This window comes from Ixodes scapularis, unplaced genomic scaffold (genome assembly GCF_016920785.2).
Source record: "Ixodes scapularis isolate PalLabHiFi unplaced genomic scaffold, ASM1692078v2 PGA_scaffold3__209_contigs__length_174095766, whole genome shotgun sequence".
Classification (NCBI taxonomy): Eukaryota; Metazoa; Arthropoda; class Arachnida; order Ixodida; family Ixodidae; genus Ixodes; species Ixodes scapularis.
Window position 1 is genome coordinate 26,153,023 of NW_024609868.1, and position 12,589 is coordinate 26,165,611.

Sequence of the window (12,589 nt, forward strand, 5' to 3'; positions counted from 1 at the left end):
ATCTTCCTCTTGGAGTGGTCAGTATGGAGCATATATCGTCTTTAGGGCGGACTTTTCACACAATTTTGCCATCAGTTTTATCTCCCTTTACGACTCTGTGATTTGCCCTTGGGTCCCAGAGCCACAAGTGGAGAAACATTAGCGACATCAGAGTGGGCCCCGTCCTGACTTGTGATGCGTGTCTGGCGCAAAAAACAAGATCTGGGCCAGTCTGCTACATTTTTCACAATTGCAACACGAGCAACGTCATTGTAGAGTCTTGGCTTTGGTGTTTGGGTTCTGAAGTATCTGCCATCCCACGCTTTATTTTCTAAATTTCAAGAACTGTATTGATGCGGATTGTGCGTCTTATGGACCAGCATTGATTAATTCAGCCATCGATTCCGTTTCGTTCAGTGTTCTTAAAAACTTGTTTTCTTGCTTTTCCTTCTTGCTCATACTTTGTGTCATTTGTCACGGGATTGGTTACAACACTCCACACAAAAGGGAGTGCAAAACTTGGTTTTAACTGTTTGTATTCGCGACTCCAGCGACCTATAGGGGGCACCACCACCAAACAAACATGGCGGCTGGGTCCAGGTCGCGTCGGCTCGGCCGGGCCGCCTGAATGGGTGGCACATTCAATTTACCAGATTTTCTTTTGTTTAATGCCCAATTTTATGGGTATTTGAACTGAGACGGTTAAGTGTAGCCGGTGCGCATAAACTTGCTGAGCATAGTTTTGTTTTGCCGGTGTTTTTTGTTCTTTTCATGTCAAACTTTCGTTTCGGAGACTTTGTTCAAAACCGAAACTATGGGCTCCGGAGAAACGGTAATAGACACTAATTGGTTTTGATCATCTAAGGAAAGCGGCGATGGCTACAAAATTGTTCCACCAAGAGTAATATTTAGCTAACTCGCATGCCTCGACCATGCGACTTATCTGTCTGCGAAATTGAGCTTTTGTGCGTGTCCGCGTTTCAAGAAACAGCTCCAGACGCGTGCTCGGTCAAAAACACAGGCTGCAGGCAAATTACGAAAATTAAGCAAGCTCTTCTTTAGCCAAGGAGCATGTTAACACGTTGGCACCCCACTAAGCAGCTGATACTCGTACTTCAATTCAGGTTTTAGTAGCAATCGAGAAGTCACTTTGACGAGCGGGTTATGTCTTGTATTATACGTACTATGTCCCACTACAGCGATATTCGTATATTCTTCGGGTTGAAATATGAACTTAGTTGACTAACTATTAGGTGGACTGCCGAATAAAAGTATATTTGACAGACAGGGAGATACTACTTAAACTTAGCCAAATGGTTCTAGCCGGTAGAACGGAGACGAATGCGGACAAACTGAGGAAAGTCTTGATCGGAGATTCACTCAGACCTCTCTGCAATGAACTTGACTTCGAATCCTGAACGGATAAAATGAGTATTTTTTGTGGCCGGTCAACCTGAGCAATGTAAACGTATATTGCTACTGGCTTCGACAGGGGTTATAATATAAATATTGGAGGCGCGATAGATCCTAATGCCGTGACAGCTTCTAACTTTGCGAGACGCGTCCCCCATATTTTGAAAGCAGATAATTCCCCTCATTAATCATATGCAGCGAGCAGGTTTTCTGAATCAAGTAATTGCGAAATCAGCCCAACTCCTTCAAAGTGGTCTTGTTCGGCGAAAAGCAGCCAAGATGAATAGCCAACGCACCGGCCGGCGTTAGTGGCTCAAACTGGAAGCTAATCGAGCACAACCAAACTCAAGAAAAGCAGCTATCGAACCTTCCCATTCTCTTGACTGCAACATTGGTGTTCCCTCCAGTGAAACACCTCGTCTGTCGACCTCAGTCCACTGTTCTACATCCTTATAAAGAAACCACTTATCAGTTACCAAGTAGTCGTCACTTTGAATGTGATTCGATACAGACAAGAAATCAAAAAGTTTTTCTGTGATTCCTCCCCATCCAAAAAATTGAAAGCACGCGACCATGTGTTGTGGAGTAAACGGGCTTTCAAACACGTGATGGAAAGAAGCAATCTACTGAGGCTTTACTACACCAATGAACACTCAGGCAAACTTAAGAAATTTTCGGACCTTCGTCAAATTACATTGCTCGCCCCCGCGCCGACAGCACATGTCCGCGAAAGACACCAGAGACGCGGCGGGGCGCGGAGCGACCTGGACCGACTGGTTCCCGGTTTTCCCGCTTGGCGGCGTCCGTTTTGCTGGAGTCGCGATTATTTATCTATTTTATGAGCAATGACACTGTGATCTTGAGCACATTTCCAGGCATAAAATTGTGAATGTTTGCGGCCTTGGTATTGGAGCTAAACGGCTTACTCTTTACGCAGACTGCCTTCCGCGTTGGCGTGAGCACCAAATTGGACGACCGGGTCTTCGCCATGGAGCAGATGAAGAGCATGCCCCTGTCCTACCTGATGACATACATCTACCCGGCACTCTACCCCGTGCACATGCTAGACGATCAGGTACGCCCGCGTCGCCACTTTGGGCACCATTCACCATGGTCCCTTGTCCGGAACTCGTTCCTTCGGTGACATCAGACTCCGACAGTGATAAAAAGAGTGGGAAGCTGTATGTACACAGTTAATAGGCTATTTTCTCTCGGCACCCTCGTGGTGAATGAGTCCTTCAGATGCTTATAAACCCTAAAGAACATGAGAAAAAACACTGACATACCCCCCCCCTCCCCCTAAAATAAAAAATATATATACATATATATATTTTTTTCCATGCTACACATTAGATTATTGTCGACATGTTTTTTTAAAAAATTTTTCCGCAGTGTATTACGACAGTGGACGGTTATGAATTGTCCAGTTTCCGGCACCACCTGGTGGTAGATAATGCAGTCAGTGCAGTCATGTGTGGAGGCACGCAGTTCGAACTATTAAAAGTGTATCTGATTTGCAAGCAAATCAATGTTTTTTTTCGTGCACATACTTCCGTGCAGTGCGGTCGGACTGTGACAGTTAGAATTGTGTATCTGATTTGCAAGCAAATCAATGTTTTTTTTCGTGCACATACTTCCGTGCAGTGCGGTCGGACTGTGACAGTTAGAATTGTTCACAAATCTGAATTAACGCGGCACAAATTAACGAGCTTTCACTCTATCGAATGGCTCTCTTCGATCTTGAGTTAGGTGCACAGCTTAAAAAACGAATTTTGCCGTTCGACAAGGGAAAGTTTGACGTTGTCGGAACTTTAAGCCGAGCTCCTTGCAAGTGCAGTAGTCTTCTCTACTACCTGTTGACAAGTGCCTCTTATTCACGTTCCCAGAACGCCCTGAAGCTGGAAGACGGTACCCTGGTGTCGCAGCCACCACGGCTCCAGCTGTCCTTCGAGAAGATCGACCGACACGGGTGCTACCTGCTGGACACGGTGGAACGCCTCTACCTCTACCTGGGGAGGGCAGTGTCGGACCGGTTCTGCGTCAACGTCCTCGGAGCTTCGAACTTTTCCGCTGTGCCCGACGACATGGTCGGTCCCTTTCTTGGGGAAGCAGTTGGCAGACTTCTCTCTAAGCTCAGTTTTTCAGGACATGGTTAAGGTGTTACAACTTAATTCGAGACTGGGGAGAGAGAACGTTTACTATAGAAGGGACAGAAACGGAAAAGACGTCTCAAAACTGGTTTAACCTGTGTTGAGATGTCTGTCTTTCCCCGTTTCTGTTCCTTCTACATTTGAGTTCTATTCCATTCTCGGGTTAAGTTGCAACATGGTAAACATCCACCAGTTCGCCTCTACTCTTTTTTTTTTTCATAAAGGGTTACGGCGCCTGGAACATGTCTTCGACTAGTGCGTTTGCCGTCCTAATCCCCTTAAAAGTAGTCCTGAAGTGGCAACAAATCGTGTTCGCGCAGTTTGTCGTACCGTTGGTTGTCGCGATCCTCACGGTTGGTTTTAGAAAGCGCTGGCGGAAAAAAGCGAATAGATGACGGCGTCGCGACCTTACAACTTGCGTCTGCTTTGATTTTCGTCGACTGTCTGGCGGCAGAGCGGGCGTCTGCTGCTTCTACATCTGCCGATGTGCCACCTCCGGGATCGCGACAGGCAACAGCGTGACACTTTTACGACATCGTCGATCTCCTCTTGGCAACTATCGTCAGTGATTTTATATGTGAGTTTGGGGGAGCGCGGCGAACAAAGTTTAGTTTGTTCATTTTAGACGAGCTAGGTGTCTATGCGGAGTCTTTCCTTGGAAGTGGATGAGACGGTGCTTTCTCTTCGTTCGGTAATCTTTTGACAGCGCCGAATGAGTATTAAGCTTGCCGTGTGACTTCAGTATCGGTGTCTGTGGCCGTCCGTAGACACTAGGGCCAACCTTGTCCGCGTTTGGTTGCAGACGGAGCTGCCGGAGCTGTCCACTCCGGAGTCTGAAAGAGTACGGAACTTCATAGCATGGAACCTTTCGAGGCGGCCTTACTACAGTCCACTCAGAGTGATCAGGCAAGTTGCTCTCTTTAAAGTTGTCATCGACATTGTTTTTATTTTTTATTTTCGACTTTTCTACTTTGGGGTCAATTAGGGCATTTATTTTGCATTAGAAAAAGTTGAAAACTGCCAGCACGGAATGAAACGCAAATGGTAAAGAGCTACTTAGAGGCTGATGAAACTGAGGATACCGGGGGAACTTCCACCCTACTTTCACTGAAAACTAGGTTAATCTAGACATGGACGCTTGTCTGGTCAAATCAGGCGCTTAAGGGGGAACACTGGTCTTGGAGCTTTTTCTCTTATTTTATGTCCAAACTCAATGAAACTGCACAAGCTTGTTCAGCTTTTTGTGCTGATTTCATATATCTGGTAATTTCTTCATTCTGTAGAATTGTCCTGAAGATAATTAAAACTGGCCTGCCTTTGTTTGGAGGAATGATAGGGAAAAAACTGCTCAACAAAATATCCGTATTAACACATGGTCAGATACTAAAAAGTGTAAAGAATACAATGTTGGAAGTACTTTTAAGATAAACCCATTATTAGTGATTTTACAACATATTGAAGTTCAGTGCTCAATGCATGGCTAACAAGTAATAAAACAAAAAATCAAATAAAACAATTTCTAGACTTATATTAAAAAATCTGCTCTCAACATTGTATGCTTCACACATTTAGCAACACATTCCAAGAAAGGTTATATTTCTGCCTGCTGTAGATGCTGAGATATCCCTCCCGCAAATTTTCAACGAGTCCCAAAATAGTATTATGTGAAAACAATGTTTTAGAGTAAACCTTAATGCGGATTCAGCCCGCATAGACATTATAAATTGATTTATAGCTCGAATATTCATCCACGAATTTAGAAGCGTGGTAGATTCAGAAGGACAACAGCCATTGCCGTTTTCAAAAGAATGCAGTTTCAGGAAGTTTTTGGCTCCAGAGACCCATGTCCCCCCTTAATGTATAATTTTCAGAATTCCCAAGTTTGGGAAACGTTAATAGTGGGCGCTTGAACGGAGTGGGTGCTTCCGCAGTATTCTGCGGCACTTTCATAAAGAATACAGAGTACATTGTGGAGATTTGTAAGCTATTCATATGACCTCTGACCTCATGTTTAGGACAGATCTGTCTGGTTTCTAAATATAGAGTTGAACCTCGACTTAACGAACCCCGATTTTACGAATTTCCGATTTAATGTACAAATACGGATTCCCTGCACATCTTGCGCACGAGGTCCCCATTGCTCGATTTTACGAAGTTCCCGGTTTAATGAAATAATTATCGGGTCCCGGTGAATTCAATAAATCGAGTTTCAACTGTACAAGCAAAAAACACCTGGAGTGTTAATCACTTAAGGTTAGAGTTGCATGTTTCTGGATAAATATAAAATACACTCGCTGGTAAAAATTTTGTCATTTCGGATTTGTTAATTTCTTGTTACCTCCTTTATGTCTGCAGGGAGGACAGCAAAGACAGGCACCTGTTTGTCCAACATTTGGTGGATGACAGAACAGAGTCGGCACTTTCATACTACGAGTTTCTTCAACACCTCAAGCAGCAGCTCAGCAAATAAGATGTTTCTTTTGTTTTTTGTCATCTTGGTGGAAGCTAGTTCTGTTTGTTTTCAAAGACTCGTGCGAACGTGTGTGTGTCTGCGTGTGCACCTTACGGCAGAACACTTCACCGACAGGACAACTGTCCAGAACTTGCGAAGAAGGATGTTCATGAGATTTGTGTCCTTGAAAATAGAATGAAAGGGAAAAAAAAAAACATGACCACTCTTTTTTTACTTTTTTTTTTTCAGCAGTGGATGGATTTTGCATGTGTCTGGGTGGTTTTAGAAAGCGCCAGTTATTTTTCGTGGCGATTGGTTTTTGTCTTTTGTTGAAAACACAAAAACCTGCAGGCGTGCACGCCCTTTTCCCCCCCGTGTCAAATGTTGTAAAGATTGAAAACAGTTTTTTTTACACACGCTGCAATCTTTTTGCATGGTGTCGTTACCGTGGCAGCCAAAATTACCAAGAAATTACATCCGACTGTTGTGGCTGTTTTGCCAATTTGGTATTTTCACGGCCGTGCAAACTGCACACTTTTCCCGTTTGGATGTAATGCTTGGCTCGCAGGCTTTGTTCTTGACTGGAGGTCTCTCGAATTGTACACAACATTTGACCTTGATGGCCTTGTACAAATGCTGCTAAATTTCCTCGTAATTTGTATCTTACGACTCACTTCAGTAAAAGTCGAAGAGCAGTTGCAATCGATCCGCTTGGTGTGGTGTGCATGTCTGGGGTGCATGCGCTTACAAAACTTTGTTTTTGTGGTTAAGGCATTCTTTTATTTTGTGGCTGGTGACTGACTGGCGCTCTATCCTTTTAACGAAGTGCATGCTGTTCATTGCTTTGGCATGCATGCCAGAAAGGGGGTGGGGGGGAAGTGTACATAAACATAGGTATATACATTATATACATATATATATATATTATATATATGTTGAAAGCGATTGTGTTTGCTGTTTGATATAGGTGCCACTAGGAAAGTTTTATCGCATTGTGTAAAGAACTAGGAATCTGCAACTTTTTTTTTTTTTCGTTTTCTGTGTTACGTGGTATAAGAGTACCAAATAAATTATGCATTCTTATGCTATACTTGCTCGGCAACTGGTTCTATTAAAGTCCGCTCACCGCTGTGAAGTGGCCTTCCAGGCTTTCCAGTTTGTATTCGTTTAATTTTAAAGGGGCAAATGCAAAATGTGTAATTTTTTAATAAAATTGACCAACCTTGGAACAAACTAGTAATAAAGGTGTTCTATTTTTTTTTGTCTCAAAGGGATGGGGGGATTATTAATGCTAAAGCATTAAATGTCCCATGGAGCAAAGCCGGTGTTGTCTGTAGCCGTTGTGTGTAACAGTGAAAAACGGCACCGATGGCACCTGAATTCCCATTGGCTGAGCGAAACGGCACCTAAATTGCCATTGGCTGCGACGCGTCATGTGGCTCCATAGCAACAATCGTCGTTGCTAAAGAGCCAGAGCCAGTTGAACTGCTGGTGGCACAGCAGAAAGGGGGTATGCGCTAGCCTTACGTTAGGCCTAACGTTATGCTTTGAGGTCTAACGTCGTCAACCTATACCCGCAGCTAGGGTGATGATGAGAGGACGTGATTTCCGCACTTGCTGCGCTGAGCTTCGCACCCCCTTGCTGCCTCGCCCAGCGGCGCAGCAGTCGCCAGCGAGCTAGGGTGGTCTGTGCGGTGTACTGTCACACTCCCTGCTGGTGCTGCGGCTGCAAAACTCGAAAGCATTACTCGCAGGGCAAAACTCTGATCACTCAGCGGCGTTCAGTTGGACATTAATTCTTTTGCATTCACAACTCGTAATTTTTTTGATGATAGTAAGATCTTAAGTATGCTACTATGCTGATGTGCTAATTCCCGATTTGTTTGAATTCCCTACCAAGTTGGCACAGATCCAGCACAAGCGAGTGCAGCTTCGAGTATGACTTTGTACGGAGCGTAAATTAGTCTGCTTTTTTTTGCAGGGGTTGTGGTGACGTCAGAACGCCAAGCTGTGATTGATGGATAGTGGGTAGACCTCAAAGCAAGCTGCCTTGAGGTCTACCTGCTATCCTTCAAGTGAAGCTAATCATAGCTGGGCATTCTGACGTCACCGTATTGCCTGTAAAAGAAAGAAACGAACTTGCGCTCCGCATTGCTTTTCTGTTCTGGTTGCCTTGTTGGTATCTATGGGTTTTTTCTAGTTTGGGAACACACTCAAAGCAAGGTGCCTTGAGGTCTATCAGGAGACTCGTCGCCCCTGTGAGGCAGACCAAGTTCTAGGCTGTATAAACACTCACACAACCCAATTTTTTGAGGTCTATCAACTGTCCCTCAATCGGAGCTGGGCGTTATGACATCACAACCCCTGCAAAAGAAGCAGACAAGCTTTCGCTCAGCGTAGCTCCCATGAAGAAACGTCAAAATGCTACCGTATTAAGGCATAGTCTACAGCGAACCAAAACGGCAAGTTTTCGAAACGCGATGTTGGGGGATCGTCCACTGCCAGGAACGATTTGAAGAAATCCGCAGAAGTCCGCTTGTGGCACGGAGCTGCAAAGGTCAAGCTGATTAACTCTAGGTACGAAAGTTATAAATGCCCGTAATTGCCCGCAGGTAAGTTCGAAGATTCGCACACGTAATCCGGTCATAACATGGGGATCTGGGCTTTCTAAATACATTTATTCATTTATTACAGACGGAAACCGCAGAGCCCCTTTGAGTTTTTATTTGACACATAACGACTTCATACAGCAATTTATTGGTCGCAACACTTAGCTACACGATGAAAGCAGAAAGAATATCTATTGATGCTGAGTTCTTTCTACGCACTCTCGTACATAAGCTAATGTCGGCCGGCAAAACAGATAAACAAATCAGTACACCGGCAGCAGAGCAGACGCTCTGCTAGCGCCGAAGTCGGCGCAGTCGTTTGGGCGTTTGGGCAGTTTGGGCAGTTTGGGTTTGAGAGTTGTTGTTGAAGCCAGTTTAGAAGAGCGACGGTTCGAGAGTTAGTTTAGCTAAAAAATGGCGTCCGCTTCGTCGGGCCCCGACTGGTTCTCGAATGCAATTTCAATATTAACTTCTAATCAAAGTTCTCTCAACAAGTCTGATCTGCAAATAGTAATAAAGTCAGTCCTTCAGAGGTAAGTGTCATTTTCAACATTTTACGACGGTCTGGAAGCGGGCTTTGCGCAACTAAATGACAGAGCTGGGATGATAAGCCGTTTCGTTTCACTCTATTTTCTTTTTCTCGCCAAATTCCGGGGCTTACATGACGCATTTTGAAGAAATTAACGTATTTTTTTTTATGAGAACAAGGATTACAGGTTTACGTAACGCTCCTAAGATGAGCTGCCCTTTAAATATTAATAAATATTCTGCGGTCCACAACTCTAGTCGGTATGCGCACTGGCACTTCGATTCTGTAACTTGATATGTTACATAACCAATATCTATATTTAATTGCTCTATTTCTTTTTTTCGCTTTTTACGTTGCAGACAGTTATCGCACTCCCTGTGCATCGCTCAGTAAACTCTTCAAGTTTGTTTCTTGCCGAGCGGCCGTCCACCTCCACCGTCGTCGCCGACGTTGTTTACCAAAGAAATGCGTGTTCGGAGCGCATTTGACACCGCTTCTTGGGCGCCAGCGCCCACGATTTCGCACACATTTCTTGTGTGTGCGACGCAAACGGGACATTTTCTGTAGGCGTTTTGCGTCCCTGTGGTTAGCAAGCTTCCGCTAACTCGGGCCGGTTAGGTTTAGGCTGGATTAGGTTTGCAGTTTCCACAGGAGGAAGCAATCGTGGATCATATCGACTAATCTGATGCACGCGTGCGATCCTAGTTTTGAAGCATCCCCCAATTGATCTCGTGTGTTGAATGGATGCTGGCGCCAGGCTGTGAAAATATCGCGGCACTAAATTTGCTCTTTGGCGTTGGAATATTGAACGAGCCTGATCATCTAGAATATTTAGACATCTCTCAGACCTCCCGTAGCCGAGCTCTTGTTAGGAAAATGCGTTTAAGCGGTCTCACGTGGTAAGCACGACTAGTTCGTGGCATCTCAACGGAGAGGTGGGACAGATGCAAGTTTATTAGATGAGCAACAGGCGCCTTGAATGCTGACCTTACAAATTGTCTTTTCCTGGAAAGCTTACAAATTGTCTTTTTCTGGAATAAACATTCATGTAAATGTTGACTACCATTACAAAGTACTCTCAAGAGCATATCAGTGATTCAACAGAGTGTGAGCGCTTTTGAAGCTTTGATTAAACTATGCTGCGAAGTATTACAGGTAATGATACTGAGGCGAGAAAGACAACAGCATATACAGGCAAAAAGTAACAACTGCTTTTCGCCCATTTCTGTATGTTGCTTTGTCTTTATCATCTTAGTATCATTGTTTGTAATCCTTTGAAGAGCAGTTTTTTAATCAAAGTGAATAACCAACTAACCCAATCCTTAGGCATTAAAGCTCCTCTTTCCATATCGCAAGATGTTCTTCTCTTCGAGCAGAGTGGTGTTTTTGCATGTTTAATTGAACAGAACAGACAGTGTAGCTCGGTGCAATAAATGTACTGTGAATAGTCTTCAGCTAAGGTCAGAAGACTCATGTCACTAAGATCCAAGGACCAGAGAAAAAAAGAATCTGATCGATCTGTTGATTTGAGCAGAAACAGTCTGGTGTGACATCAAATGCTAATCAGATGAAAAATGCAACAACAACGTTGGTTTAGTGCTACCGGAGACATTTCTCAAATATTGTTCTTACGTCTTTCTAAGTCAGGCATGCATGACTGACTTGAGCATAACTTAGCACTGATGCAATGCTGGCTGTAGCAGTGCTGTACCAGTAATACAAGTGTGATCAAAGAGTTCCGGGACTAATTTTGTGACATAAAAAGAGAGGGCAGCACAGTGATGTGTGCATAGCAGTTGAAGGCAGAGACCTTCCTGTGTCATTATGCCAAAGGGCGTCACTCTGTGAACATTTGTAACTGCACTACACGAGTTTTTGTGACCACATGCAAGGGCACAATGGTGAATTCATCATAGACTGCAAACCAGAGCTAGAGAGAACATAAGTTTTTCGTCAAACTCGGCAAATATAAAACAGAGACCTTTGAAATGATTCAGCAGGCTTGTGTCAAAAAACAGTGGATTTTGTGAAGTATTTTATGTGGCACTTTTGCTTCAGGAACAGCAGAACATCGCTGGAGGACATAGAGTGATAGGGCAACTTTATCCGACCCCTCCTTGACTTCAGTGACATTCTGCCATTCTTGAGGCGCGATTGCGACTCAAAATACCTCACACACCTCACTGCTTTTTGACATAAGCCTTCCAAATCATTTCAGAGGTCTCTTAAATAAAATTGATGTTTGCTCAAGCTTTGGTTTGCAATCTGTGGAGAGATCGCCATTATGCTCGTGCATGTGGTCAAACTAACTTGTGTAGTGTAGTTCCCAATGTTCACAGAGCGACGCCCTTTGGCAGAATGACGCAGGAAGGTCTTTGCCTATGACTCCTGCACATGCATCACTGTACTGGCCTCTACCGTAAAATACCGGGCAAGCGCCCACTCAAAATTTATAGATAATCGAAAAAAAAAGGGGGGGATGGGTGCTTGTCCGGTCATCAGTTTTACATATTTTGTACTGTGCATATTTTCTCAGATCTTAGAAATTTGGATATGGGTGCTTAATGTGGAATGGGGGGATGTGCGGTATTCTGCTGTACATTTACGCTACAATATCAGTCCCAGAACGTTTTGATTACAACTTGTACATAGGGTTCTTCGTTTTCGGGTTTTATTTTTATTTTCATGTCCGTGACATCCTGGGGGAATTTTTTTTTTTTACAGCGGAGCTGTTAAGGGCTAGGTTCCCCAGGATCGTGTTCGATACCAAACAAATGTCAAACAAACTATGGTTGCTGCTGTCACTCATAGATGACGGTAGCTGTCCAGAGTGTTGTGTTTGCCGGTTGTCTGTTTGTCGCCGGCGCTCATAAATGGCGCAACCTTTCCAGCCTTTTCACTCTGGCTTGCCGACTTGCAGCCGACCGTTACTTCATTCCCACCATAGCACAGCTTCGCTGGTCTTCCTTCTTTGCCAGAGTGGAAAGGCTGAGAGTTTTTCTTTACTTTGACGTCACTTTACCAAAATATTTTTTTTATTTTTATTTAAATTGTTTAAAATTACAAACCTAAACGGAAGAGCAAGCAGAAGAAAATCAAGGTTAAGCTGAATGGCTCCAACAGGAAAACGGACAAAACCCATTGAAGACTTTGGGAGCTTTGAACCCCCAAAATTAGGGGGCACAAAACAGGAAGGGCAACCCTAAATGAGGACACAACCATTGGAACAAGATAAAACTTAGCAAACACTGAAATAGTTGTTGATAAAAATAAAAACCCAAAAACGAAAAACCCTGCCAATACAGTTCAAAGTCAGCGCTGCATAAACGAGGTCAAGGCTATTTTTAGTGCTGTAGTATATGTGTGAATAGCCCTTTAAATGTATGTGATGGGCAATGCATCAATCAAATGGGATGTATTGACATGCGGTCAATATCTCAAGTTCCAGGTTACTCCA

General features: G+C 43.9%; 2 protein-coding genes across 2 annotated transcripts in view; both read left to right on the top strand.

Annotated features, from left to right (window-relative positions):
- Nucleotides 1-7,238, top strand: part of LOC8024385 (protein transport protein Sec24A) — a 41,039-nt gene extending 33,801 nt beyond the window's left edge. Inside the window, 4 exon segments of the mRNA XM_040223665.3 lie at nt 2,330-2,467; nt 3,279-3,479; nt 4,345-4,448; nt 5,898-7,238. Coding sequence (XP_040079599.1) covers nt 2,330-2,467; nt 3,279-3,479; nt 4,345-4,448; nt 5,898-6,012 — 558 coding nt within the window. The 3' untranslated portion in view covers nt 6,013-7,238.
- Nucleotides 7,239-9,006: 1,768 nt separating this feature from the next.
- The window catches only part of LOC8024382 (E3 ubiquitin-protein ligase UBR4), a gene marked incomplete at its 3' end in the record, with an annotated part of 100,128 nt that continues 96,545 nt past the window's right edge, over nt 9,007-12,589 (top strand). The window contains 1 exon segment of the mRNA XM_042292359.1: nt 9,007-9,136. Within this exon segment, the coding sequence (XP_042148293.1) occupies nt 9,018-9,136 (119 nt within the window).